At 57.3% G+C, this 27,949-nt stretch overlaps 2 protein-coding genes and 1 long non-coding RNA gene across 4 annotated transcripts; 1 reads left to right on the top strand and 2 right to left on the bottom strand.

Moving 5' to 3' along the window:
- Positions 1 to 111: 111 nt before the first annotated feature.
- On the bottom strand, positions 112 to 1,981 carry FOXS1 (forkhead box S1). Its single transcript, XM_075768781.1, has one exon. It carries the CDS (start codon positions 1,885 to 1,887, stop codon positions 160 to 162), a length of 1,728 nt encoding a protein of 575 aa, XP_075624896.1. The 5' UTR covers positions 1,888 to 1,981; the 3' UTR covers positions 112 to 159.
- Positions 1,982 to 2,490: 509 nt separating this feature from the next.
- DUSP15 (dual specificity phosphatase 15) lies at positions 2,491 to 17,573 on the bottom strand. The gene is made up of 15 exons (XM_075769036.1): positions 17,112 to 17,573; positions 15,396 to 15,429; positions 12,552 to 12,634; positions 12,044 to 12,093; positions 11,342 to 11,416; positions 10,710 to 10,881; positions 10,338 to 10,546; positions 5,484 to 5,748; positions 4,901 to 5,090; positions 4,656 to 4,699; positions 4,251 to 4,350; positions 3,815 to 3,916; positions 3,330 to 3,725; positions 3,056 to 3,174; positions 2,491 to 2,940 (listed from the first exon to the last, which is right to left on the bottom strand). The coding sequence occupies exons 1-15, from the start codon at positions 17,130 to 17,132 to the stop codon at positions 2,800 to 2,802; spliced, it is 2,001 nt and encodes a 666-aa protein (XP_075625151.1). The 5' UTR covers positions 17,133 to 17,573; the 3' UTR covers positions 2,491 to 2,799.
- An 877-nt stretch (positions 17,574 to 18,450) lies between these two features.
- Positions 18,451 to 26,457, top strand: LOC142604092 (uncharacterized). 2 transcript variants are annotated; one of them, XR_012837990.1, is made up of 5 exons: positions 18,451 to 18,594; positions 19,306 to 19,490; positions 21,420 to 21,487; positions 22,903 to 22,961; positions 26,302 to 26,457. It is a non-coding gene; the product is annotated as an uncharacterized LOC142604092 (long non-coding RNA). The 2 variants fall into 2 exon arrangements; XR_012837991.1 differs by having other exon boundaries at positions 21,397 to 21,487.
- Positions 26,458 to 27,949: the final 1,492 nt, after the last annotated feature.

Raw genomic sequence — 27,949 nt, 5'->3', positions numbered from 1 at the left:
GTGACGTGTCCCCCAGCCAGCGCCCGGGTTGGACCAGAGAGTCCCCGGCTCGCCCTTGCCCACTGCCCACCCTGAGCGGGGCGCAGAGACCACAGAGGCAGCGTTGGGGAATGTGCTTTATTTGGTGCTGGGGTCGGGGGTGTCCAGGAGGCCAGTCCCTCACTCGAAGAAGAACATCCCGGGTGTCCGGTAGAGGCAGGGGGGCAGCCCCAGTGGGTAGCCGTTGCCCCCCTGCAGTGGGATCGTGCCCCCTGGCCCCCACGGCTCCTTCTGCTCGCCCACCCGTGGCCCCGAGGCCCCGAAAGGTGGCTGGCGGGGGGTGGCAGTGGCTGGGGGGGCCGTGGCCAGGAGGTGCTCCAGTGCCGCGCCACACGGCCGCTCCTTCACGCAGAAGCTCAGCGCTTGCACCCGGCACTGGTAGCTGCTGCCCAGTGCCTCGGGCCCGGACCGGCCGAAGGATCCGAAAACGGGCAGGGGAGGCTGTGCATAGCCCTCCCCCTCCAGGAAGCAGGATGGGGGGGGCTTGCCCGTGCCCAGGAGGGTGCCAGGGAACGTGGGGGGCACCTGCCCGAAGGGCTGGCCCGGCCCCAGCGCAGGGGGAGCTGGGTCCTCACCCTCCAGCTGCCCCGGGGGGGTACCTGGGGGGGCTGGGGAGTCCTGCGGGGTGTCCCTGGTCTGGGCAGGCAGCAGGGTGGGCAGCAGGGCAGGGTGCGGCAGCCGGGGCTCGCCGGACAGCGGGTACTGACCTGGCCGGGGCAGCTGCAGCGCTGCCGGGAGCCCCCCGAAGACAGTCTCCTTCGGCGGACGGCTCTCCGGGGGGGCGAAGAATGGCCCCTTGGGCTGTGGCGCATCTGGCAGGTACAGGCAGGGCTGCCTGGCCTTGGGTGGCTGCCGCCGGACGCAGGGCTCGGCACACCCCGGCACCCCGGCAACCTCAGGCAGCGTGGCGGGGCTCGGCAGGCGCCCCATGGCTGCTGGCGAGGCATAGCTCCCCTCCGCCTTCACCTCCTCAGACAGCAGGGTGGCGGGTGGCCCCCGTGCCCGGTGCTTGGGGGGTTTCCCGCGCCCCTCGTCCCCCTCAGTGCCCGCCGTGTCTCGGAGGACCCTCTTCCTGGTGAAGCGCCGGCGGCGCCGCAAGAAGCTGCCGTTCTCGAACATGTTGTAGCAGTCGGGGTCAAGCGTCCAGTAGTTGCCCTTGCCTGGCTTTTTGTCATCACGGGGCACCTTGACGAAGCACTCATTAAGAGAGAGGTTGTGGCGGATGCTGTTCTGCCAGCCTTGCTTGTTCTCGCGGTAGAAGGTGAAGCGGCCCATGATGTAGCGGTAGATGCCGCTGAGCGTGATGCGCTTCTCGGGTGCGCTCTGGATGGCCATGGTGATGAGGGCGATGTAGCTATAGGGTGGCTTGGTGGCCTCAGGCCCGGTGGGCGGCGAGGGGCCGGGGAAGGGGCCACCGGCTGGCTCAGGGGCCGGCGGGCTGCGCAGCGCCGCGTCGCCGACGGGGAGGTCCGGCTGCATCCTCCCAGCCAGCCGCAGCCCTCCTGCGCCTCCACCGCTCCCGCTCTGCCGCACGGCCCCGGCACGGCCCGTTAAAACCCGCCGGCGGCCCAGCCTCCCGCGCCCGGCCGGCGAGGGGGCGGTGGGCCCCTCCTCTCCAGGGCCGCCCAGGGCGGAGCGGGGCTCCGCCGTCCAACACTGGTCCCTGTGGACAGACAGACGGACGTGCCGCCAAGGGCTGCGGCCAGCAGCCAGTGGCCTCGGGGCTGGCACGGCTGCAGCCTCCCCAAGGCAGAGGCGGACAGCACTGGCCTCGTCTGGGCCCCCGGCATGGTCCCTGGCTCCCCTAGCCACTCTTCCCACAGGAGGTTCCCACGACCTGGGTCTCATCCTATCCTGCCCTGCTCACGGTGCACAGCCCAGCCCTGCCCAGGGATGGTGGGGGGCTGAGTGAGATGCTGCTGGCAGGGCTGGGGCTGCTGCCAGCCCCCGGCTCCCCAGCCCCTGCCCACCCCAGTGCCTCGGCCCTGGACCCCAGCCTGGAGGTGTGCTGGATCCTGTGCACCGTGCCAGATCCCATGCACCATGCCGGATCTGTGCTCTGTGCCAGCTCCCTGTACCACACTGGGTCCCCACACTGTGCTCACCAGCTGGGGACATGGCCTCCAAGGTGCAGCACAGCCCCCAACTCCCAGAAGCCCCCTCACCCCAGTCACCAGGGGAAACTGAGGCACGGGTGGTGAGCACCTTTGGGACAGGCTCCTGTTGTGCCAGGTCAGCAGAGCAGCTAATGGGCACCTTGCTGCTGCCTGCACCCCCTGCCAAGGGGCTGGGGGCCAGGGGCAGAACGAGACTTGAGCCAGCTCATGCTGTCCCCTGCAGCTGGGGCTGAGCTGGCTTTGCCCAGAGCATGAGGGTCTGCCTGGGCTCACCTACGCTGATTGCCTGTGTCCCCCTTCGTACAGTGCCAGCCCCCCATGCTGGAGCCAGTGGTACCGAAACACAACCTTTATTTCTAAGGTTCGCGAAGGGCAAGCCCCTGCGGTGCAAGGCACGAGGACAGAGCTGGCTCTGCCCTGGCTCACCAAACAAGCACACAGTAATCCCACCCAGATGGCTCCTGGGGAATAAATACAGCAATCTGCGCACGGGCGGCAGCCGCCCGCCCGCCTGCGTCTCGCCCCGCGGCGCTGAGTGCCCCGTGCACACCGGGAATGCGGCCGGAGCGGGGCTGTGGGGTGGCTGAGCATCCTGCTCTGAGGCTTTGTCACGACTGGGCTCTCCTCTCCCGCCTGTCTGGGCTCAGGGCTGGCAGAGCTGTTTGAGGACACGGATGATGTGGCTGGAAGTGCCAGGGGTGCAGGGCTGGGGGGAGTCACGGAGCAGCGTCGGGCCCATGCGCTGAGCATGATGGAAGAGCTCCCGTGCAAACACTGGCTCCACCTGCGGAGGGATAGAGCCAACGGAGAACGGGCACAGGTCTGTGTGCACCCCGACCACGATGGCCCCGGCACCTGGCATGACGCCACCGCGAGCGCTAGCCACAGCGCGTACTCACGTGGGCCATAATGAGCTTCTGGAAGTGGTGCCCAGTGCTGGTGGGGTACTCCTCCCCGAAGCACAGGTGGATCTGGTACTGCGGCGTGGGCTGCCCATGGCTCAGGTACGCCCGCAGCTCTGCAAGACATCGATCCTCTCAGGGGACACGGGGTCCCCACAGCCCAGAGCAGCCGCACCGGGGCAGGACCTGCCCCCATTCACAAGGAGACTGGGGTCTCCCAGGGCAGGGGCTGACAGAGCCCCTGCACCCGGGGCAGTGGGCAGGCACTTACGCTGCAGGAACTGCTGGGTGTCCAGCAGCTTGTACGTCTTCTCCCTCTCCAGCTTGTTGGGCCAGTCCCTGTGCGGAGCCAGTGGCCCGTTCCAGTACACCCTGCCCTGGCACTGGCGCTTCATGAAGACCCCCTCGGGCGCTACCCACAGCAGCACGCCACGTTCCAGGTGGGGCAGGAGCCGCTCCAGCACATCGGTCATGCCGGCCACCCGGCCACTGCTGCCGAGCGCCCGCGGCGGGGGGAACTCGATCTGCTCCATGCAGGAGGGACCGTAGAGGTGCTCGCTGTCAGCTGGCACGGCACGGGAGGTGATGCGGCAGCCCTCGGCTGTGCGGGTGGTGACCTCCTTCACCAGCACATCGCAGTAGTAGAGGCGGACGTGGAGCCAGCAGTCTGGAGCAAGAGGAGAGTCAGCTCATGGCCAGTCTGGCTGGGGCAGGGGGGGGGCACACAGGGCACTGCCTGGCCAGCGTAGCTCCTACCTGAGTGGTTGACATCCTCCACAGGGAGGTAGGATGGGGGTCCAGGGAGGAGGTGGCCGTGGGTCGGGTTCCAGCCATAGAAGACTCCCCTTACGTGGTACCCTGGGCCAGGGCAGAGACGAGGTGGCAAAGGGATGTGAGCAGCTGTCCCCAGGGGCCCCTGGGTGCTGTCCTGGCCCCAGCCCCTGGGCCAGGTGGGTAGCAGGGCGCTTCCCACCACTGCTGCCCGTTACCGGGCCTTGTTAAAGCCCACAAGCACATGATCAATTGCCTTCGCTCTGGGGCAGGGAGGGAACCCTCAGCCCTGGTCTCCATCCTCACAGGCATTGCCTGCACAAGGGACAGGGCCCTTGGCTGCAGGGAGTGGGATCGCTCCTGCTGGGCAGCATGTGCTCCCTGCTCCCAGCCCCATCTCACTGCCGGGGACCCTCCTCACCTCGTTCGGCCGGGTGGGCAGAGAGCAGGGTCAGTGGAGACACATGGCACGTCCCCATCGTGCCTTTCTGGCTCTCCTCCAAACTCCCTGCGGTGCTGCCCTGGGGAGGAGAGCGGCTGTGGTGAGGGCTGAGCCAGCAGCAGGGAACCCTGAGCTGGCTCCTGCCTCTGCCACGGACCCCGTGTACTGGCAGATCCCCAGCCTGAGTCTGGCAGCCGTGTGGCACAGTGGACACGCAGGGGCCCTGTGGTGATGCTGGAGGAAGCCAGCTGCCCAGTGGGACGGCAGCAGGCAGTGTGCAGGCAGGGGAACAGCCAGCAGACGAGGGGGCATTTGGGGCTCCCACCTTCTCCAGCCCACAGGCAGCTCCTGTGGCAGACAGCACAGGGCAGAGGGCTGGCTCACCTGCTGATCCTCGCCAGCTGGGGACCGTGGGTCACTGTTTTTCTCTGTGGAGAGCAAGGAAAACCCGCTGAGCCCTCAGCCAACAGCAGGGACAGCCCCCAGGAAGGCACCTGGCTGCCTGGGACACCCACAGAGGAAGAGGAATGGGGAGGAAGGGTGATGTCTGCAGGACATGGGGCTCGTACAGGCATGGCACAGGCATCAACCCCAAGTCTGGCACTGGAAGAGGGACGGAAGGGACGTACCTGTGTCCCGGGCACCATCAGACACAATCTGGTACACCTTGTAGGGCTCAGAGATGTCCAGCTGGCTCCGCTCGGGCACCTCCTGGAAGTCGGTGCTCTTGTTGAGGGCGCAGCGGAGACGCGTCTTCCAGGTGGAGGGATCAGCCTTGTCCGTCCCCTCATGGTACTTCCCCTTGTAGATGGCCCAAGCCTGCCAGGCACAGGGTGCCCTGCACTGCGGGGGGCTGCCCGCGCCCCAGTCCCCCGCTTTGCTGTCCGGGGGGGCCACCAGGGTACGAGTCCACCGGGGCTGGTGGGGAGCAGGGAGCAGGGGCCAGGTGTCGTGGGGGACAGCGGGGAGCTGGGTGGTGGGAGGTCCCGGGAGAGTGCACGGAGCTGGGCAATGGGGAGCCCCAGGGGTGTGCACAGAGCTGGGCGGGGGGGGGGGTCCCGGAGGTGTGCATGGAGCCGGGAGCGGGGGGGGGGTCCTGGGGGACTGCACAGCGCCGGGCAACAGGGAGCCCCGGGGGTGCGTACGGAGCTGAGTGGTGGGTGCCGGGGATGCTCCCGGAGCCGGGCGGGCGTCCCGGGGAGCCCGGGGTACCTTGAAGAGCGCGGCGTCCTGCTGCTGCCGGTAGTCCTGCTTGGCCGCGTGCTTCCAGGGGATGCGGAAGAGCGTCCGGTGCCGGTTCTCCCAGCGCAGCCCCGGGTACCGGCCGCTGTCGATCTGCGCGATCAGCCACTCCTTCAGCCGCATGGGCGCCCCCGGCTCCGCCATCGCTGCCCCGTGCCCGGCCCGGCCCGGCCCGGCCCCGCCGCCCCAAGGGAACGTGCCGGGACGGCGAAAGCGAAAGCGCGCCTCCGGCTTTCACTTTCCTTTTCCCTGCGCCTCCAGCCCGGCGGGGGGGTGGGAGGGGAACGGACACGGGGCAGCCCACGGGAGAGGGGACGGGACCAACCGCGGGAGAGGGGAAAGGGCAACCCACGGCAGAGGGGATGGGGCAGCCTACGGGAGAGGGGACACCCATCTCACACCCACGGGAGAGGAGACAGGCACCGGAAAGCACAGGGGACCCTCCTGCACCCACCCGGGGGGCTCCCTTCAGACTTTAAGGACTCCTGCACACTCCCCACAGGGTACAAGAGACCCCGGTCTCCCCATCGTCCTGCTTTGGGGACCAGGACACCTCACTGCCCCAGGGACCGTGTCCTTCCACACGACCAGCATCTCGGTGCATGAGTGTGGGGAGCTGCGGGAGCAGGCACGGGGTTTCCAGGCTGGTGTGAGCAGTGACGTTGCTCCATCTCTCGAATCTCTTCTCCGCTCTAACACTCACATCTGCCTCACAGGGCTCCGGGTGCTGAGTCGAACGGGAAACGGGTGGGAAGGGCCAAGATGAGCTGTGCCAGGGGCTGCTGGGGCTGGTGAGGGAGCCTGACTCATCCCGTGCCTGTGCAGGCTCCCTGCTGGCCCCAGGGTTCCTGGCAGAAGCTGGCCCTGCAGAGGAGACGCGGCGCTCGTGGTCACTGCACTTCTGGGCACTGGCCTTCCCATGCATTGGGAAACAGCATCCCACATTCGTGCTGCTCTGCGGGAAGGTGGGTGCACATGGTGCACGCGTGGGTGAGATGGGCATCAGCGCCAGGAAAGGGTTGCACTCAGCACAGGGTCGCAGACAGCCCCTTTGCTCCCGGCTGGCTCCTGAGCATCCTTCCTCAACAGCGCTGCTGCCAGAAAGGTCTTTCCCTCCCTTCAGCAAGGAGCCTGGCTCAGCCATCCTTTCGGAAAGGGGAAGAGGGATTTCACCCTGTGAAGGGTAGGGATGGAGCTGGCTGGTACCAAGCACTGCCCGGCTGCCCTTGCAAAGGGCCGTGCTGGAGCAGGGCTGGCAATGTGTTCCCTGCCCACCCAGCAGCAGGGCACGGGCCAGGTGGGTTTTGCCCTGTGGGCTCACTGGGACGCCCTGGTGTGACACTGGTGTTGTCTGCTCCATCACCGTTGCAGAGCCACATGTCACTGTGTGGGGAAAACCGGCTCCTCTGCCTGGCCTGCCACCCGCCTGGTCTCCTTTCGCAGCCTGCTGGCTTTCCTTTCCAGCTCTGAGTCAGAGAAAGTCACCTCTTGCAGGGAGGAGAGACGAGGCTCCCGACAGCCAGTGGGCTGCTCAGAGCTGCAGAGCCTTGAAATGAATAAGCAGCAGCACAGCACCCGGCCCCAGGCTTTCCTGCAGGGCACGGGGGCACAGTCACATTGCACAGAGGGCACATGGAGCCACACAGGGGTGTACGAGCCAGCCGTGCTGGCAGGGGTTCGCTCTCTTTACTGAGCCTCTTTACTCCACAGCAAAGCCTGCCTGCCCTGCCTGCACCCGCTTGGGGTGCGGGGCTGTGGCTAACCAGGGTCTGCCTGCAGCGCAGCTCTCCCTGCCTGGGAGGAGGAGGAGGAGGCAGCAGTGCTGGGGGAGTCCCGGTTTGGGGAGGGGGAGAGGGGCAGCAGGTAGGATCCCATGGCCCAGCCAGCGTTGGGCCATGCTCATCAGTGCTGCTGTGGCCGGGCTGGCACCCTGCCGTTCTCGGGGCGGCGCAGGAAACCACTGTACTCTCTGCATTGCGCCAGCGAGGAGGGGATTTCCAGCCAGCTGCGCCTCTGCCGGGGCAGTGCCCCCTGGATGCCCTTCACCCCTTGTCCGGGCAAGTCGGGGGCCATGTTCGGGGACTGACCAACAGAGGATCTGCATCTTCCCTTTCTGCCTTGAGAAGGAGGGCGATGGTGAGGGGTCATTGCACAGCCTCTCTCAACAGCTTGCACAGGTTACATCCAAGGCCAGGAGATAATCGTAGCCACTGGATCGTTAGCCAGCCCCAGCCTGACGGCATAAGCTTGTATCAGCTGGGGATTTCATCTCGTGTGACAGCCGCATGGTGACACGCAGGACCCACGGGATCTAATTACCCTAGCATCAGCACAGATGATCAGGAGCCGGTTTCCCCGCTGTGCTGCTCCCTGTGCAGGGAAGGCAAAGCTGCTTAAAGCTTAAACTTTTCATGCTGAAATGGGCTTCAAAAGGAGTCAAACATTAACTCGCAGCTAACCTTGCCCTCACCTGGGTTTTTCTAGTTGTGCAAACCAGATCTGCCAAAATAAATACATTTTGCTGTACTGCAGAGCTGGGCTGGCGGTGCCGTTGCTCAGTGTTCGGTCTTGCTGTGGGTTTACGGTGTGAACAGGGAAACCCTGGGTGTAAACACCTCAGCACAGCGTGTCCTGGCGTGGGGCTGATGGGAGGGTGCAGCCATGCATGAGGCACATGTTTGTCCCAGGTGCGTGGTCCTGGGGCGCAGGTTCTGGGGGGCCAAAGGGTGCCTGAGACCCCTGGTCTGGGGGTGAGGGAACAGGGAGAGCAGCCTGGAAAGAGCTGGGAAGAGAGGGGGACCCCACAGCAGAGGGTGCAGGAGCAGCAGAGGATGATGCACCCCCAGTTACTCTGTGGGCTCAGCGTCCATCCAGTGAGGCGGGAGTTGGGCTCCCAGCCTGCCTGGGTCACCCCAAGGCAGCACCCAGCCCAGCAGGCAGGTGCTGGCAGCAGGGAGGAACCACAGCCCTGAAGCTCTGCGAAGGTGGAACAGGAGCGGGTATGCGGGTCTTGCCAAGGGGCTGCTTACACAGGAACCTCTGGGCTCCCAGGAACTGCAGCCGCTGCAGCACCCTCCTAAATTACCCTCATATAAATGAGATAGGAGTCTTAGGGTGCCAAAAGGTGGAGCACGGCGTGGCACACCAGCCTGGGGTGGCAGGTGGAACACCATCACAGCCACCAGCCCCTCCTGCCCCTGCTGCGCGTGTACCCCTTGCAGCACCTGTGGCGCAGGGTCCCGCACTGCCTGAGCACTGGCACAGGAGCTCTCAGAGTGCCCAGCTGGCTGCTGACCTTCAGCCACAGCCACCACACGGGTAAAACGAGCGATTCTGATGTGCATGCCTGATCCCCTGCTGATGTCTCCTGGAAGCAGCCAAGGCAGAGGTGGTCCCTGCATCCTGGGAAGTTCCTTCACTCTGGGACCCCATGCCTGGCACCTCATCAAACACAGAGCTGGCAACCTCCCTGCAGGCACCTGTCCCTGTCTGGCTCCTGGGGGACACTGTCCCCTGTGAGAGAGGGGTGGCAGGAAGGGAGGGACCCAGAACCACACGCAGGCTCCCAGCGTGGATGATGCTGATGACCCAGCTGGGCATCCCCAGCATCTTCCCCACCTGGGACTCTGCCCCAGGCAAACGTATAAATAGGATGGGGCTGAGGAGGAGCTAGGGCTTGTGATGCTCAGCTGGGGCTGGTTTTCCAGTAGCGTGGAGACAGCAGGCTCCCAGACCTGGTGAGTGGAGAGGCTGCAGTGAAACAGGCTCCATGTGAGCACCCACCTGCTGCTGCCTGACTTCTCCTGGAGCAGAGCCTGTCCCCATGGGGAGCCCTGCCGCAGCATCCAGGTTTCTGGCTTCTCTTGTAACTTTCCCACAAGGCAGCAGGGTGGTCCCCTGTCTGGGTGTGCCAGTGTCCCCAGCCCACTCCTTCCCCACCCCTCCCTGGGCTGCAGAGAACAGCCAGCAGCAGCCTCCAGACCTGCCCCATGCTGAGACCTTCCTCCTCAGCATCCCCCTTTGGATCTGGCCATCGCAGGGGAGTCAGGCTGTGCCCCAAACAGACTGTGGAGAATAGGTGTTTATTACTTGGGGGACATAGAAAGTCTTTAAGCAAAATGGCTTAAGGCTCTGCTTTAGTGAGGTCTGGCCAGGTTAAAAGCTTAGTTCCCACCTTTTAAAGATTGTGCCCTGGGATGGATGGGAATGGGGTGCAATGGACTCCTAAAGCTACAGTGCTTGCTCAGGGCTTGTGCTTGGTGGGGCTGGAGCTGGACCCTTGCCTGGGAGTCGGTGCAGCGGTGTTACCTGCTACTGCACCCATCTGCCCCTGCTCTGCAGCCACTCGGCTCTGGGAGCTGGTGCTGCTGGTGGGAAAACTGCCCCAAGGGGTGTGCTGGCTCTCCCACGCCCTGTGCACCCTGAGGCCCATGCAGTGGGTGCCCAAGTGCTAAAGCTGCTGCTGGCATCACCTGGGTGCTGGCCCTGTGGCAGGAGAGACCCCCTCTGTCACTCTGCCCCAAGCAAGAGCCCATGGTGACCCGGGGGCTGCCAGCTGCCCTTTCACCAGACATCCCCAATACGCTGGACACAAAGAGGCTGAGCCCGCCGAGTGCTGCAGAGCCCGGCACTGCAGACAAATCCCTCCCTGACAGCTGAGAGCCAGGACAGAGGATGGCACGCTTGCACCCCAGAAGAGAAGAAGGAGCTGGGCTTGGCACAGCTCCCCCACACAGTGCTTCCCCCCAGCCTGCTGTGCTGCGGCTCCTTCGTCTCTCCCAGGCTGTTGGGTGATTCTTGCTGCTCTCCCTTGGCTGGCGTCACTTCAGACAAGCTGGGATGCAGGAGAACGTCCTCTTCACCCGCAGCAGGAAGGGAGTCGTGCTCCTGATGTCTCTGGCTCTTGGGACCAGTCCTTGCAGAGGTCCCTCTGTCCTGGATGGTCCTCCTCTCCCCGCTGGCAGCAGGGCCTTTATTTCTTCCTCATCGTTGAAAGGGGATGTCCCATATCTCTGCTTCAGGTACCTGCGGACCTGAGGAAGGAGGGAAAAGCAAACTAAGGTGCCTGTTTCCAAGGGCAGGTCCAAGCTTGACAGCAAGGGGACCGGGAAAGCCACTTGGTTCCCCTGGGAACTCTGAGACCCATGAGCAGGCTCAGCAGTGGAGCAGAGCACGGGTGGCAGAGTCTGGTCCCACCTTGCGGGCTGCACCACTGCCAAACTCAGCCAGTTGTTGCTTGAAGCCGGGGTTGGGGTTGGCGACAGGCCGGACGGTTCGGATGGCCTCCAGCACCTCCTGACAGCTCAGCTCTGTGACAGCCATGACGTAGGCGACAACCACAGTGGTACTGCGGGAGATGCCGGCGAGGCTGGCAAGGGAAAGGGCAAAAGGGCTGCTGTCAGCGATGCACCCTGACCCCGTACTCACCCCATGCTCGCCCCTTCCTCCACCGGTGTGCTTCAGCTATTTTGGTTCATCTTCTCCAAGAACTTGCTCTCCAGGAGGCCTGAGGCCTTCCAAGGTCCTCTCCATCAGTGCCTATAAATACCCACTCCTCCCCGGGGAAGCAAGAACAGCAGCGGCTGCTGCCTGGCTGCCTGCCCCAAACCTTGTTCTTCCTGCTCGCTCAGCTGCAGCAAAAAGCTGCCCTGTCTCCAGGGCTGCCCGGATCCCACTCAGTTTGAGGCACAAGCCACAGCCGAGGGTGGATGCTGGGTGGATCCGTGGGCACGGAGCCCTCTGGCACAGCCTGGCTTTGATCAGGGGTCTGCAGCCAAAGCGGGGTGGCTGGGGACACATAGCATCAGGCGTGGGGAAAGAAGTGTTACCAGTGGACGAGGCAGTTCCCTCCGTGCAGGCGACACTGGTGGATAAAACTGATGCATTCCTTGAAGTGCCTCTTGCTAGGAGGAAAAATAAACCAGACAGAATAAGGACTTCAGGGGTGGAATGGGATTTTTAGTCTGCAGGCAGAGCAGCCCTGTGTGTTTGAGGATGAAGCACTAACAAACTGCCTGTTGTTTTACGGGCACGGCCAGCAGCTGCTGAGACCTGAGCAGCTCAGTGCTGTTGTTTCTCAAGGGAAGGTGCACAGGCCAGCTCATGCTGTGCTGGGGATGGGAGCGGGTGCTGCTATGCAGCTGTGTTGGGGTCGTGTGGGACTGCCCTGGGACTTGTGTGATTTGTGCTGGGGCAGCGGGAGCTTGGCTGCTTCTGTCTCCAGCCACGCCAGCACCCTTGGCCGGCTCCACACCCTTTACTGCTCCTCCCTCTTCCAGGCACTTCCCGGGGGGATGCTTGCTGCTCCTCTCCATCTGTGCTGCAGAGGGCTTGCCCCTCACCTTATCCCAGGGCCAGGACCTGCTCCTCAGTGGTTACTGAGCTGGGATGCTGCCAGGGTTCAGAGGTGGTCCCCAGGACCCGGACATGGTGCCTCCAGCCTGCGGGTCACTCACTGCGGGGAGGCTCAGGGTACTGTGAGCCCTTCCCCCTAATTTCCCTGCAGACCCCAGCCTCCCCGGGGTACTCACATGTTGGCCTCGGGGGTGTCAGGCAGGGGGATACGGAGGTAGGTAATATCCTGGAAGACACAAAAGGAAGAAGAGAAACCTGGGTGCTGGGAGCTATGGTCAGGGTGTCATGGGTGCTTGCAGCTGGTCCAGCAGCATCTTTGCTCCTCGCTCCAGTGCTGCCTGTGGGGCTTCACTCCACCAACACAGCATCCCCCTGTGCTGGGATGGGGCTGCTCTCTCCCTTGGCAGGCACATAGGGAGGGCAGTAGGGGACAGGCAGCTCGTGGGACGAGGTGGGAAACAAGATAAGGCTGGAGAGCTGGAAATAGTTTCCCATTCACATTCAAGGCCAGGATATAGTCACAAGATGGCCAGTTTCCCAGACTGGAGGTGCTGCCTAGCTCCTCTGGGACTGCTGGCGGGGAGAAGCGTATGTGCCATGGGATGCTCAGAAGGGGAAGGAAGATGCTGCAGTATGGAAGGAGCTGCAGAGATCTACATGATTGCATTGGGTACAGGACCCTACCTGCAGCAAGGGCTGGGGAGACTCATGGATTGAAACTATGTGGGTGATCTTGTTCCGACTTAGCTGTTCCAGGTCTTTGGCATCTAAAGGATAAAATTAGATATTAGCATGTATTCTTACACTTCTCTTCTCGCAAAGTGCATCTGCCATGCTCCCGCAGACAGACAGCACACAAAGCCTTGCTCCAGAGGATCAGCTGCATCACACCCCCTGCATGCAGCGGCACAGACACAGGCAAATATGCAAATGCACCCTGGAAATCTGGAATGCAAACCCCGTGATACCAAACCAGAGATCTCCTTCCTGTGAAGGCACTTGACCTTGCTGCTTGTGCTGGAGTGAGCATTCACACCTGCATGGAAAAACTCCCTCCTTTGCAAGCAGGCAGCTTCCTGCCTGCCTGTACCTGTCCCCAGCTTGGGGAAGAGATGCGTGCTCTGCCCACACCTCCCCTGTGCAAACATGCATGTAGCAACAGGACTTGCTGCAGCCTGAGGGATCGGCTTCATCCTGTGAACTACAGAAGCCGAGCTGCAGCAATTCGTATCAACCCTGAGGCTGGCTCACTCTGCCTGAGCTCCTGTTTAGCACCTGAGGGATCTGCAGCAAACACCTGAACAGCGACTTGCAACAAGCACTCTGTGTGTATCCTCTCTGCAGTTGCATGCACAGAAATTGGGTGTCCTCAGCTGTCTGGGGCAATGACCTGCTTCTCACTAATGCTTCAGCATCCCTGGGTGTGATGCTGGTCACTGGTCCAGCACAGTGGCTCTTTCACGGGGAGGAGAACATGCTCGTCCTGCTGGCTGAGCAGCTTCGTAGCCATCTCCCTTTCATGCCACGATCAGTGGATGCTGCACGAGCTGCTGGAGAGGAAGACTAACATTTTCTCATCTTGTTGCTTTGGGTTTCTGAACTTTCACGTGGTGTAAAACCTTGGCTCGGGAATCCAGACTGTGATGTTCTAACCGCATGATGTGAATTTTAATAGGACTGAGTCTCGAGAGAAACACTCCACAGGCAAGCTGTGCTGTGTGCGTGGAGGGAGGTGGGGACCCTTGTGAGGGCTCGCACAGCACCCACCACCTTCCCACCAGCCTCGGGCAGGCAGAGTGATGGCAATTAGTGATACCAGTGTCAAGGTTTACAGCAGCTGGAAAAGATTCAGTTGGAGAAAATGTCTCTGTGAGCTTAATTCAGCAGCCCTGAAGTCTGTCATCACCCGGGATCTCTCAGAGTGATGCTCAAGTGGCATTGGGCCAAGACCCCGTGTCAGTGGTTACTCGCAGGAACCCCTGTGATGAACCTGGGAGATGGGTTCAGTCTTGGTGCTCTGACTGCTCTGTGCCCAGCCAGCTGCAGCCCCCCCCCAGCCCACCCCAAGGTGCTCCCTGGGGCATGGGGCTGCCCTGGCCAGAGCTGCCGTTCTGGTTCCAATGACATTTTCTTAGCAGGTCAAGCCAGTGTTTTTAAACCTTCCAGGCGCTTACAGCAGGAATCAAGCTGTCAAGCTGTTAGGGAGGCAGGAGCACCAATAAATGCTGGTTTTTCATGGCAGGTACCAGTACTTGGTCGTGAATTGTCCTCTGACAATGAAAACCCCTTAACATAGTGAACTGGTGTGAGAGGGGGGTGACGCTGCCTGTGGGAGAAACTCCCTCCTGAGGGTAGGCAGCACCCTTCTGTTCGACAGTATCTCCTACAGCTGTGAAACTGGGGTGCATCACCCTGAGCAACTCTGGTCCTGCACCCTTGCACTGGCATGGCACCACCAGCTCCTGTGCTCCCAGCACAGGGTCCGTGCTGGCTCAGGTACATGGCACAGCCCACTGTGGCAGGTGAACTCCCTCAGGACTCAGGGAATTTTAAGGCAAAGCCTGGCTTGCCCTGGTGCCCCTCCACATGCCCCCATCCCCTCCCAGCCTGCCCAGCTCGCTACTTCACGCAAGGGAAGCAGAACGGCTGTGAGGGCTTCCCAGTCCCAGCCAGTGGCATCAGCTCAGGGACAGGCTGCTGGGACCCTTCCTGGTGAGGCCACAGTCCCCCTCAGTCCCTTCCCCCGATGTGTCCTGAGAGCTCAGAGCAGCTGTTAAATGAGGAAACAAAAGTGAAGGCAGAGGGTTTCTGCCTTGTTCTGCACCCTCCCCCCCCCCCAGTGCCTCCACTTTCACTGCTAACGACACAAACCAAGCAGCAGAGCAGTGCACGTGGTGGGTGCTGGCAGGGCATCAGGCAGCATTTGCAGGCAGGGAGGCAGGAACACGGAGTGAGCAAGCGTGTTGCGGGGTTTGCACAACAGTGTGTGAGATTCGCACAGGAAAATCGCTCACTGCAGCCAAGGAAACCTTGGCACAGGAGGATACAGCCTGAGCTAGCCCACTCTTTGCTGTCTCTGTCCGTGCTACCAAGGCTCAGCACCTGCATCTGCTTGGGCTTGAGCTCCCCACGCTCCCCCCTCCCCAGGGGCAGTTGGGGACAGGCAGGGGAGGCAGGGGAAGGGGCTCTGCCAGCTGAGGGTTGTCCTGAGCTGGGCTCAAGCAAACTGGGATGATGGGGAGCAAGACGGGCTGGAGAGTAGCTCTTCTCCACCAGCTAGAAGATGAGGCACCATGTGCTCACACAACAGAAGAGCCCCCTGAGCCCTCCTGCTGCAGCTGGACAAGCCCTGGAGAAGCCAAGTGCTCATTGCTGACCCCCTGACACAGCCCACCCGAGGGCAGCACCAGCAGAAGGCACTGTGAGGGTGTGCGGGCAGGGAGCTCCCTCGCGGCACCAAACTGTGGGCCGGGGCAAGCCCAGCTCCCCAGCTGGAGGACGTCTCTGCGGCGGCGGGGGTCTGCTTACCGATGAAGTTCCCAAGGTAGAGGCCGGGAAGGATCTGCGGGACACAAGGAGAAGTGGCAGCGTGAGCAGTGACCTCGTGCCACGGTACCTGCCGTGCTGGGACCCCCCACGGGAAGCAGCGACCTCGGCCAGAAAGGCCAAAGTTTCTGCCATTAAAGTGACCATCACCAGCCCCAGGGCAGGAGCGGTGCTGGTGCAGTGGACCGTGGGCGCTGCTGGGGCTGCCGCTGTTCCGGCATCCAACATGCAGGGCTGGATGCAGCCCTGGCACCCCATCCCACGGCCTCATGGGAGCTGGGAGTTGGCCACGACTTTTTTATTGCTCTTCTTGCTTATTATCAATAAATTCTTTGTCAGGGCTTTTTATCTGAGCTCAGCAAGCTGCACACACCTCCATACAGCCTTGGACTATACCCATGGCCCGCGGAAGTCCTGCTGCCTGAGGCACACAAAAGGAACAGGCATGGAGAAGATGGGGGGGGGGGGATTCAGTGGTGTGTGTCCCCAGCTCCAAGCTCTGCTCCCCTCGCTCTGCACTGCAGGAAGCCCATTTCTAACAGATTCCTCTGGACACCGTGTCTTCATCTTACTTTCCTTGTAAAATTCCACTTCTCATGATGAAAAGATAATTACTTTACAATGCCTGTTAATTGCACTGCAGATGCAGAAGTGGGATACCTTGCATCCCTTCTTACCTGGAGCAATTTTATATTTTCTCTGTCTCCCAGGCTGGGCAGCAAGGGTCCCCGGGCTGTTCACCCCCATGGCCAGCCAGTTCCCCTCCCGGCTTCTCCCTGCTGCGATGTTTGGGGCCCTGGGGCAGGCAGAGGTGATTTCCACCAGCACAGCTGGGCTAGCACTTATCTCACTGCCTGGGTTTGGAAACATTTCTCTTGTTTGAACAGCTTCAAGAAGGTTCTTTATGATTCCTAAGATTTTTGATCAATTTTGCATCAACAGGGTGCCTTTAACTTGCGGCTGCAGCACTGAGAGGAGTGGGTAGGAGAGCGTCAGTTAGCAAGGGCAGCTCCCAAGGGCAGAACACTGAGCCACAAATAGTGGCACGTTCCATGCCCAGCACCCTTCTGACCCACTCCTCGCCGGAGAAAACAGGGCAGTACAGCCCCATCTGCAGCACTGGGCACTTCCACAGACAATGAGGGGTTATGGGGCTGGGGAGGGGTGTTAAAAGCTCAGGAGCCAGAGATTCTTGGAGGAAGAAGGCGGCTCTTTTCACCTGTGACAAGGGGAAGCTCAAACGACTGTAAAATAGTGCCCATCCCCTCCGCCCAGTGATGCTGAGCCCCACGCACAGTTCGGCCCCACTGAGCAGGGGGTGCAGGACTGTCAGGCTCGGGGTCACACAGTGCTCCTGGCGTGTGCTCGGGAGCTGCTACCTTGGGTTTAAAAGCATTGGGAAAGGTCCCCCCCTCCCTCGGAGAGGCTCACTGTCACCCCTGCCCTCCACGCCCCCCGGGCGGCTGTCGGGACAAGACCCGTGCTGCGGGCTGGTGCAGCCTCCCGCCTTGCTCCTCCAATTTTGCTCAGCCAGCAGGTAAACAAGCTGCCTAACAGCCGAGCTCGGTGCCGGCAGGTGAAACGCCGCTTGGCACGGCACAGCGAGCCGCCAGGCAAATACCTCCCACCTCCAGCGCCGGGACGAGCTACCCTGGCGTGGCCGGCCCGCAGAGCAGCCGCCCCAGCGCTCCCCGTTACCTGGCTCATGCCGTTTCCCATGGCCGGCAGCGGGCGCCGCGGGGGGGGCGGGGTGCGGGTGTCCTTGTCCCCGATGCTGCCGTCCTCCCCCGTCCCCAGGCGCAGCCGCCGTCCCCGCTCCGGACGCTCCCCGGTCGGGTTTCCGTCATGAAGAGCTCGGCTCCCCCGGGACCGCTGCCCGTGGCGGGCGGGCTCGTTCCCAGCGCGGCGAGGCCGAGCCGGCGGCTGCTGTGCCGGGGGCAGAGGGGACCCCGGCCGCCCTCCTCCGCGGCTTCTGCCGAGGCCCTTCCCCGGCTGCTCCGGCGCTGCCGCGCACCGGCTGCCGCTCTCGCCGGGAGCAGACAAAGGAGGAGAAACTCCCCCTCTGCGCCGTGGCGTGGGAGCGCGGGGGCCGCGCTGGCTGCTGCCTGTCGCCGCTGCCCGCCGCGGCCGCACAAGGCTGCAGTGTTGGGAGAAGAACAAAACCTTTGTCCCGCTCCATCAAGGAAGGTCTGTGCGGCCACGCAGCGAAGCGCCCAGCGGCATGCACACCCCTGCCCGCACCATGCACACCCCTGCCCGCACCGTGCCCGCCCCTGCCCGCACCGCGCCCACCCTCTGCCTGCGCCCGCCGCAAGGTGCACAGGACCCCGGCCCCGCACCCCTCAGGGCTGTCTGTGGGCAGGCAGCGGTACCCGCCTGCAGGCAGGTGACGCAGCGTCCCTGCTCTGCCCGGGGGTCTGCGTGGGTCTCTCGGGGGCTTTGCCGGGCAGCCGGGTCGGGCAGCGCCGGCGGGTCCCGTCAGCCGAGCACAGGGGTCTGTCACAGGCCGGATTTTAGAAGATTTTAGACTTGTTCGCTGACCCCCTTCGCCACCGGCCCCAGCAGCCGTGCCACCTTACCGGGCCGCTGCTGGGCTCACTGGGACTGGGGAAGTGCCGGTCCCCGTCCCTGCCCGGCAGCGAGACGGCGGCAGAGCCGGGGGTCAGGGGACCCCCCCCAGCCCTGCGCCGCGGCCGCACATGGAGTGGGGGACCTGGGGGCAGGCACAGGGCAGGGGGCCATGGGGGTGTGGGGGGGGGACGGGGGTCACAGGGTACGATACCCAGGACGGGATGAGAGGGGCGGGGGGACATGGCGTGTGGGGGGGTTGAAGCCTACAGGGTGGGACCGAGGGGACTGGGGGAGCTGAGGTGGCCGGGTCATGGTGGGGACGCAGGTCTGGAGGGGCTGAGGTGACCGGTCTGAGGCCCGGGGGGGCAGCCCGGGGGGGTCAGGCCGGGGTTCCGGTCCCGCGGGCGCCCCCTGCTGCGCAGCGGCGCGGTGGCCATGGGGACAGGCCCAGGCCCAGGCCCAGGCCCAGGCCCAGGCCCAGGCCGGCTGCCCGCGGGCAGGACGGGGGTAGCGGCCCGGAGCGGGGCGTCCGGTGGGTTCACGGCGCCGCCTTCCCGGCTCCTGCACATCCCCGAGGCAGCGTGTTAAACCCCAGACGCTCCCTGTGGAGGTGAGGGCGAGCACAGCGCCAGCAGGGCCTCCCGGGCCGGGGGCGTGCGCTGTGTCCCCTCTGCCCAGCAAAAGGAGCTTTTGCCTTAAAACCAGCTGAGGACGGTGCATTGCAGCGGGTCCTTCGAAACGGCTGCGTTTTGAAGCGTCTCGTTGGTATCTGTGGGCAGGTTTAGTTGTGACAGGTAAAACTCTTAGGGCCTGGGAGGGCCGCCCCATCCTTTTTGGGGTGTTGCTTTGGCCGCAGCATGGTGGCTGAGCAGGATGCGTCCCTGGTCTGAGCCTTCGCGCGCCCCAGCGTTGGCACGAACGGGGGCTGAGGGTGGTTTGTAACACTGGGCCGTGGCCTCCAGCGGTTCAGGGGTGGTGGGGCCGGGCTGCTAAGCCTGCCTGCAGAGGCGGCGTGGGCAGCGCTGCCTGTCCTGCAGAGGAGTGCGCTGACTGCACAGGAAGGCTGCGGTGGAAATGGTAGAACATGGACTGTAAGACCTGCTCTGTTCTAGTTCCCCGTGTTTGTGCAGAGGTACAGAAAATTGAAATTGAGCCTTCTCCTCCACAAAGAAAAAGCAGTTCTCAATAGTATGCATATTATTTTTTTTTCCTCAGAGTGTGTGGTGCAGTTCATCCCCAGAAACTTCTCAAGGGCAATTGAAGTGAGTCAGACTGTGGGAGCATTTGTTGAGCTGAACCTTATATTTCTCTTTCTACCTAGCTGAGTCACAAGAACTGCTTAGTGAAGAATCTGAAGAGTTTTCAGAAGCAGTTAGAAAGAGAAGCAGGAAAGCTTGAGGCAACACAATGTGCCTTTATTCCAAAGATCTTCAAAATGCCTTCAAGTACCATTTGTTTGTGGAAGAATTTTGCAAGAATCCTGGCATCACTTGGATTATGAAACTGGTAAGTATGTGCTCTCCCAAGGAAAGCGAGACAGAGATGAATGGATGCCTTCGTTCTGTGGAGGGAGAGGAAAATATGCAGGAAATCCACAGGAAGGACTCGGCAGAGCAAGGTGGCCAGGAGCAGCAATGCTCCTGGCTAGTTTCCTGGTCAACACATACTACCAAAACATTTCTTGTGTAACAATTTATTTCAGCAGTCGAAAGACAGCTCAGTTTATTTGTGGAGCCAAAGTTAACTCAGTGGTGAAGGTATAAAGTGCAGAGTTCTTGTGTGGAGGAACAGTTTGTGCTCCCAGGGGTTCTTGCTGTGGGGTTATGGCCAAGTTCATGTTCGGCTGCAGGTGTTCAAGAAGGTGGGAGGGTATGCAGGGCAGCTGTCTAATTGGGCTTCTAGTTAAGCAGCGTTCTAGGGCAGCCCCTAAAGATGGAGCTATGAAAACATCTGTTTGGTTTTAGGAAAATCCCACTACGTTAGATGTCAGTCCATGGAAGTTCAGCCAACTTACTGAGCAGACTTTCATCCTGAGAATGTGAAGAAATTATGGAAGACTCCACGAGCAGCCTGGAACACAAGTTGGGGTGGATTTGGTTGGCATTAGCTTTTCTCTGCTCTGCAGTTAGAGACCTGAAGGGTAGCCTTATGTTCTGGATCACATTTGTCCCCCCAAACCTATACCTGCCTGGAGCTGTGCTGGACGCAGCAACTTCCACTTCAGCCGGTGACCTGAGGATCAAGGAAAAATGATGTTTCCTTTAAGAAGTTACAACAACGCGACATGGTGCTGAGAAATGCCTTGCTTCTGCCGGATGATTCAAGCCGTTTAACATCATGAGTGTTGTGCCATGGTGCATAATCAAAAATACACCCATCTGTGAGACCTGCGAGCGAGCAGTCACTTTGCTGTGCACAGCAGGTCTGGTGAGGGGGCTGGGACAGGAGGATTTGCCTTATCCCACCAGGCAGGCCCATCGGTAAGGGCACACTTGTGAGAAGTGAACGGGAGGTAATTATGCAAACTAACATATGAATTACAGCCAGGAGGATAGCAGCTAGTGATTATCTAACTCTACAAATGGGAACATGTTAATTGGCAACAAACCCCCTTATATTAAGCTGATTTTATGCCCACAACCTCAATTAACATGGTAAATAATCAAACATAGTAAACAAGGATGTATGAAAAGCCTGTGATTACTGAGATTATACCGACAACTTAAATGAAATAGTTTGTGGCTGACCTCAGAACTCACAGACAAGTAAAAATAAACTCTGTGTTACTCCTGTCGGTCTGTGCTCTTGAGCAACCCCGTGTTGTGACATCTCAGGTTGCCTGCTCCCACACTCAGATGCAGTAGTAGGTCAGGATGTGCACAGTGCTGCATCCTGGGGCTGCAGGAGTCTGGACCTCCTTTGGAAGGTGCCCTGGAGGGCCTTGCTTCTTGGGTGGCTTATCTGGGCCACTCGTCACCCACTTTTAATACATCATGCAGCCTAGGCTGTCTTCAGGATTTTTTTGCTCTTGCTTGCCATAGTTTTCTGACATCTTTCATGACTTTCCTGTTTAATTAAGTTCTTCTATAACATACACAAATTTAAAATGTGACTTAACACAATTCCCGACAACATATGTTGCGTTACTTATATTTCTGCAAGCATGTGACAGGGTTTGTTTGTTTGGTACTGTGGAACTTCCCCAAAGGCTGGCTGCCTGCTCTGCCCTTTCCTCCAGGAATCCTCCTAACACAAATCTGAGCTTTTTGCACTGGAGGGCTGTTGTTGGATCCCCTTCCCCCCATAACCTTAAATAGATGTGTTTGCATACAAACAGATGATGAATCAGGTTATGCAGGGCTTCTACACTGAAATTCTGGGAAAGAGCAGGAAATGCTAACATGAAAGGCAGTAATTCTGCTCTTCCATCTGTAGGTTGGCAGGTGACAAGGTGAAGGAAGTTTCCTGTTCTAAAAACTGAAGGATATCGTTGATTGAAGAAGGTGAGAATGACTCTCTGTCTTCTCCTTGGGGAATACCCAACAGGCATTTTGGTGTTTTGCTCTTATTTCATCCTCTCCTTCTGCCAATGATTTGTTCTGTTCTCCTGTGCCTGTCTTGTGTAATGTTCCTTCACCGTTCCCCAGGGCAACAATGAAGTTTCTTATTGTGGCTTTTCTCAAATTGTCAGATACTTTATCTGGGATCTGACTTCTTACACTTTGTGTGCATATTTGTAGATAAACTTCTGATCCTAGGTAGGTCTAACGCTAGGCAGCAATATCAGCAACTGGTTTATATTATAAACTTCTCTGCACTTCATAGATTGAAAGTTTGACTTGAGAGTTTATGTTCTAGTGACATCTGTAAGTGCAAACCACCACTATTTTGCCAGAAATGGATTTCCTTGCCTTGATGCCCAGTTGCTCCTTTCTTCTTCTCCCAGTATGTCCCATTGAAGACCTGGTTATACAGAGGTGGATTTGCTTGCTTTTCTAATGTATGATTTACTCTGAAGAGCAGAGATGATCGCTGTATCCTACCTGTCTGCGTGTGCCGTAAAGAAGGATAAGAAAAGGAATGTACAATTCTGCTGCTTGGTATTGGATGTATCAGATGAACCTTGTCACTTCTGACTCCTGCAAACACCTATAGGATTTGGCTGTCCTGTCGCTGCTGCTGTCACCCTGTCTCTGTCCTGTCTTTTTTCATTGGAAAACTGGTGTCACCAGATCGCTGGAAATGTCAGTTTGACAAATCAGCTAGGACCGAAGCTGAAATGTCAGTCCTGGTTTTATTGTTAGTGGTTGAATTTTGGCAGCCTTTCTTCTTCCTTAGCTTCACAGAACGTAAGGACAGGGTGATTCATGGGAGAGAACTATTTGATTTCCTATGATGTGCCACACTTGCTACTGTATTGACTTTGATAGCTTTCATTTGATTAACACGTCTTCCCAAAAGGTATCCCACCTCAATTTGATGGCTTAGAAGACAGGAAAATCCATCACTTCTCTCTGTGAAAGTTCAGCAGAGTTCATGCTTGCTCTGAATGATCAAAAGCCTTTCCAGAGTGGGGGTACAGCAAGCTGCTGTGGGTGAAGGTGCGCTGAGGTTTGGAGACATGGTGACATGAAGAGCTTTGTGCCAGTCACGAGGTACAGTGCTAGCTCAGGGCAGTCACTCTTTTATTTTCTAGATATCCCTCTTGATTACTTCTGATTTTAATTTTTTCCTGTAGTTTTTAGTAAGATATCATCATGCAGTATTGGATTAAGCTCAGGTGGCTGAAGCTTGTGATTACAGATAGGGACGATAGTTGATTGGCACTGGGGCAGAAGAGGACTGTTTAGAGTGAGAATTCTGTATTTGCTTGTTCAGTGTCTGTTTGTCTTTGATCCTCATCTCTACTCCATTCCAGATGTTCATCTCCCAAATGTGGCAGTGCAAAAGACTGCAGCTGATTCTGATCCCAGGAAGGTGAGGGGTACACGCTGCCTGCAGACTGTTCCCCTGCGGCCTGCCATTGGGGCTCCTTTGGCAGATGCAAGCGAGCTGACCTCATCCTGCCAGCTGCCGTGGCATGGACGTGTGCTGCAGCCACTTAACTGCTGCCTTGTCTCCTGATACCCATAAACGTGATTTCGTTGATAGCAGCGTTAGGAAAGAGGCTGGGCGAGCGTTCTGCTTTAACCATTGCTTTGCAGCTGTCTGTGCATCTATAAGGCTGATCTTTTTGACTTTAAATGTAATAATGTTCTGGTTAGCACTCTTCTGAGATGTAGATATAGCTTAGCCCTTTGCTTCTAAGACCTCAGCGGTACAGCGAGGTTGACATCGCTGGACACAACTGTCACTGTGAAGTTTCCTCTCTCAAGAGGGGGCAGCTGAGACAAAGAGAGGGAGAGGGGGAAAAAAGATCTTAAATGGGATGTCAGATTCCTCATGAATCTGAGATGAGGGTCAAATGCTTGAGAGTAATAGAGAATGGTGTTGAACTTCCCCATTTATAGGCTGCTCCCTTCTATAAATTGCCTTTGTATGGAAAGGAGAGTCTTTATGGTACCCTGATAGGAGATAAGATGTTGATTGCTGTTAGGGAACTTCTGATGGCGACCTGGGGACCTTTTTTTCCTATAGCTGTACAGTTGTCATCCCTGAAGAGTTTAAGAGTAGGGGCTGGTGGCCCCTGCCTTCTGGTCTCTGGGTTTTTACTATGAATTCTTGCTGGGCCATGGAGACTACAGGGTGAGGATTGAAAAAAAAAAATCATGTGAACTAAATGTGTGGTCATCTGTTGTGAATGGCTTCGTGTAATTGTGTTTGGGTGTCTCAGGCCTGGAAGTGGGAGATTGAGCTGCTTGGACAGTGATCGACTGCCAAGCGCGGGACAGGGTCGGTGGAAGTTCTGTTTGCAGATATGGACAAGACTTTCATCTGCAGCCTCCAGTGTTCAGAAGGTGATTAGCAGTGACAAACACTGCTTTGAGCTCTACAGCTCTATGACATCCTGATCCATCAGGATCTGAAACCGTAAGGGTATTAATAAAGATACTAAGGGTTATAGGATCAAGCCAGCTACTTTCCCTGGGACAAGGGTGTCTTGTGATGCTTCTCCATCTTGTAGGTAGATGCTTGCAAGCTGGCTGAGAGTGAGCCAGTCTGGAACTGCAAGTGGAGCGTAGAGCGGTTTGAACAATTTTACATGAAGAGAACTGGTGTCCAGAAGAAATACAGCTGTATTTGCTCAGAGTATCAGAGTTCATTAGCTGGGTATGGCACCCTGAAACTTTGTCTGTAGGATGTCTCATGCTTTGTTGTGAAACTCTGCCAATTTGGCTATTTCTGGAATATGTTCCCCTCCAAGTATCAGCATATCACAAGTGTCACAGCACTTGCCAGAGATGGAGGGTCACTATCATCTCTTCTCCTGTTTATGTATTTTACAGCAGTGCCCCGTCAGCATTGATAAACCTCCAGCCGGTGCCATTTGGCTGCCAGCACTAAACATGACCCGCATCTGTGGTACAGTGGCTAAAAGGCAGATCCCAACTGAAAGAGCTCCCTCCTGCTAATTGTGGAGAAAAGGACTCCAGAGGAGTTCAAGGTATTTAAAACAAAACAACAACAAACACCCTTTAAAACATAATTTGACTGTAGATTTTGGGGTTTTTTTAATACAGCTTTTTCTCACTGGCTCATTGAAAAATACATATCATCAAAGTTAAGCTGAAATTCTCAGAATTTTATCTGCTACATATGCAACCCAAGTATTGCAACAGCAGGAACTCGAAAGTGCAACTGACTTGTCATTACAGGAGTTGAGAAAAACAGAAACAGCAAATAGCACTTCAGAAATGACAAGCAGATAGGATTATTATTCTTTCAGCCTTAGTAATGTGAAGTGCAAGCAGTACCATAGGTAAGGAAATTTCCCTTAGATATGATGTATGTTGACAGTGCTCTCCTACCAAATGTATTCTCTAGTCTATTTTTTTTAACTCTTCCCTCTAACTCTTTATTAAAATGTAGCTGATATCCCTGTGTCCTGTCAGCACCAGTCCTATATTTCACGCAGTGCCACTGGGGACGGCTTTATTTCAAATGAGCAAATAAATGCAGCTCAGCTGTGGTCCTGGGTAGCTCTAATTTGCACAATCTACTCTCTTCATAGCCTCAAACCAAATTATTGCTTAGACAGCCTGCACATAAAGAGCTGGAGTAACTTCAGTTGGTCAGGAAACAAATGAATTGGAATGAAAGTCCTCGATGTCGTCACAGTGCTCAGATGTCGCTGCTGGGCTCTTGTAGGAGAGCTATTTGAACACTGTTGTCCTAGGAAACTGTTCCCATGAGACATCCACATTCCGCCACTAAAAAAGGGTTAATGCTCATTCTGTGAATTATCCTCAGCATTTACTGCTTCAGCTAGACTTTGGTTTTCACTCATATGTCTTTCTGGAAGCTAGAGGGATTTTTTTTTTTCTTTAGTACCATCGAGAACAGGAATAGAAACTTTGCAATAAGCTCAGAATGTTCTTTGGCTCGGTGCATGGGAAAGAGATTTAGGGGTGGATTTCCTATTGCTTCACACTTACTCCTGCCTGCTAGCAGGGTAATGATTTTGTGGACAGGCATTTCTCTTACATGAAGCATTGGCAAACCTGCCTGTTTCTCCCTAATTTACTGTTGTTATATTTCCTCAGCTGGCTTCTGGAGCGGAATGCTTCACCTTCCCTCACTGCCAGTAGCCAGGAAGACTGTGAACTCAAGTGTCATCTACTCAAAGACACACTTCATATTGTGGACAGGGAGGGCAGGCAGGCAGAGATGTTTATTACCTTCTAAGGGGTTTTATTAAAATGTTTGGAATGGATGGTCTGGTTCCATCTCTTTCTTGGCAAATGATGATAATACTCTAACCTTTATAGCAATTAAATGATGGAATTTCTAGAAACAGAGCAAAGTAAGCAACCATACTGCTACTTCAGAGTGGGAAAACAAAGCAGCACAGGGATGCAAAGGGAATGGAGCCTGTGTCAGAGCTGGGCCTTGCACAAGAGCTCTCTTTCAGAGGCTCTTCTGCATTGTACCTCCCACACTTACCACTTCTGGAGCGCTCTGTTCGAAGCAGCTTGTCTTGCAGCATTTTGTGATTGACTTCTTTGCAACTGTGCTAACCTCAGATATTAATAGTAGAAAGATGTCCACTGCTTTCAGCTGTCCAGCTTTGTCTCTCATTGTCTGGGAGTTTATTCCTGTACACAGATGGATAGTCATCATTGCTCAGGTACTTCAGTACGTGTGTTTGATGTTGTAGGCTGACGGGGAAGGAAAAGCATGTTGGGGATTTTGATCTGATGTGGAATGACAGGCTTGTCAGAAGAGGGGGAGACCTGAGTACTCCAGTGAATGAGAACATCATGGCAAACACATATTTAGGTGCGTACTCATCCAGTGTTGGCAGGCTGCCCTGCTCGTGTCCTTAAGCTATCTGTACATCAGCAAGAGGAAAGCACACACCTTTCACTCAAGAATAAAAGAACAAGAACGGGCGTGTGGGCTTTTACGAGATTAAGAGACCAAAAGGAGCAGATGCTTTCCAAAAGTGGCTGTAAGCAACCAGGCTGCAGAAGCACTGTGGAAAACAAGCATGTAAATGTAGTGGGAACAGTTTTGTTCATAATCCTGCTTTTCAAGTGTTATGTCACAGCAGAGTCCTTCATATGCCAACTCTGCTGCAAAAACTGCTCCACAGTCATTGCAGTGACTGTTTACTGGGTGCTTTCCTGAAGCTAGTTGTGTATTTTACTGTTGGGAAGTAGTACTTGGATTCTGAAGTCATACTTCTGAGAGGCTAACATGTATGGTAAGTACTAACTCAGTGTGCCTACCATCATCTCTGCTGTAGTTTCTAACAAAACACAAGTTACTGCTTCACACAGAAGTGGGACATAACCTACCCTCTAAAGGAAGGAAGAGCAAGGTGATGTGTAACTCCACTGCTAACATTTTCATTGCAGGCTGCTACAATGACAACTGAAGCAGCTTTTCAGGAATCTTCCTGCCCAGGAGAAAGTGTGATGCTGATCCCAAGCCTGGGATGGGAGAGATCACCATGGATTAAGTTTACTCTCTCTTCCTCAAAATGTGCAGTGGCTGTTCCCACTTCTCTCTGGACACTGCTGGCTGAGTACAAGATGCTGGCCATCTTGCTTCTGAAGGTTTCCCAGCTTGGAAGCTGGAATGGGCTTGAATGAGATATTTCATAATGGCTGACACAAGGGATCTGGCTTCTCGGCTGTCCATCTGCACTCACAAGAGCTTAATTCTGTACTGCGTAAGAAAATAAAGGGGCTAAAAACATTCTGCACAGCAAAACAAAGCTTTTAGGGAAGGCACCTGATCCTCCTACTGCTACTACTATGGAAACATGTCAGAGCAGAAAACCTGTTGCCATGATACTGTAAAAATAACCTAGCCATCGCATGTTACGGAGACGTTGACTGGCTGTACTACACAGGTTATGTAAGAGTGCGGCTCTAACACAGGGACTTGGCACTGTATTGCCTCTTGCTTCCAGAAGAGATGTAATTTTCTGAAAAAGCTACAGGCAAGACAGTTCAGGTAATAAGTCCATGTTATTTTTAAGTTGTGTGTCTGAAACTTAAGCCTGAAGTGGAGAGCCTTGCTTCTTCCAGTTGTACATTTAAGGTACGTGGTGTTAGCTATAGAATTTTAAAACTTAGATCAAGCAATGATAGTTGACTTTTTAGATTTAAAAAAAAAAAAAATCACACCTGTTTTAAAGGAGTCCAGAACAGGGTATTTTTTTTTGAACTCTGCATAATTTGAAGCGTGTGTGGAACTGGACAAGGCAACGCAGGGCTGCCTAGAGGAGGCACCTCTGCCCTGTTATGTTGGAAGACAGTCAGGGAGCCAGGAAACCGGCGGTGCTGTGTTTAGTT

Source organism: Balearica regulorum, chromosome 16 (assembly GCF_011004875.1).
Source record: "Balearica regulorum gibbericeps isolate bBalReg1 chromosome 16, bBalReg1.pri, whole genome shotgun sequence".
NCBI classification, from domain to species: Eukaryota; Metazoa; Chordata; class Aves; order Gruiformes; family Gruidae; genus Balearica; species Balearica regulorum.
The sequence above is the reverse complement of the archived record's forward strand: the minus strand, read 5'-3'. Positions and strand labels throughout refer to the sequence as shown.

Bases quoted from the DNA above. Each gene is read 5' to 3' on its own strand.
- FOXS1 (XM_075768781.1), bottom strand. From the start codon at position 1,887: ATGAGACCCAGGTCGTGGGAACCTCCTGTGGGAAGAGTGGCTAGGGGA.
- DUSP15 (XM_075769036.1), bottom strand. From the start codon at position 17,132: ATGGGAAACGGCATGAGCCAG. The intron at 15,430-17,111 runs GTAACGGGGAGC...TGTGTCCCGCAG, and splicing joins TGGGAAACGGCATGAGCCAG to ATCCTTCCCGGCCTCTACCT. The intron at 2,941-3,055 runs GTGAGTACGCGC...ATCCCTCCGCAG, and splicing joins AGAAGCTCATTATGGCCCAC to GTGGAGCCAGTGTTTGCACG.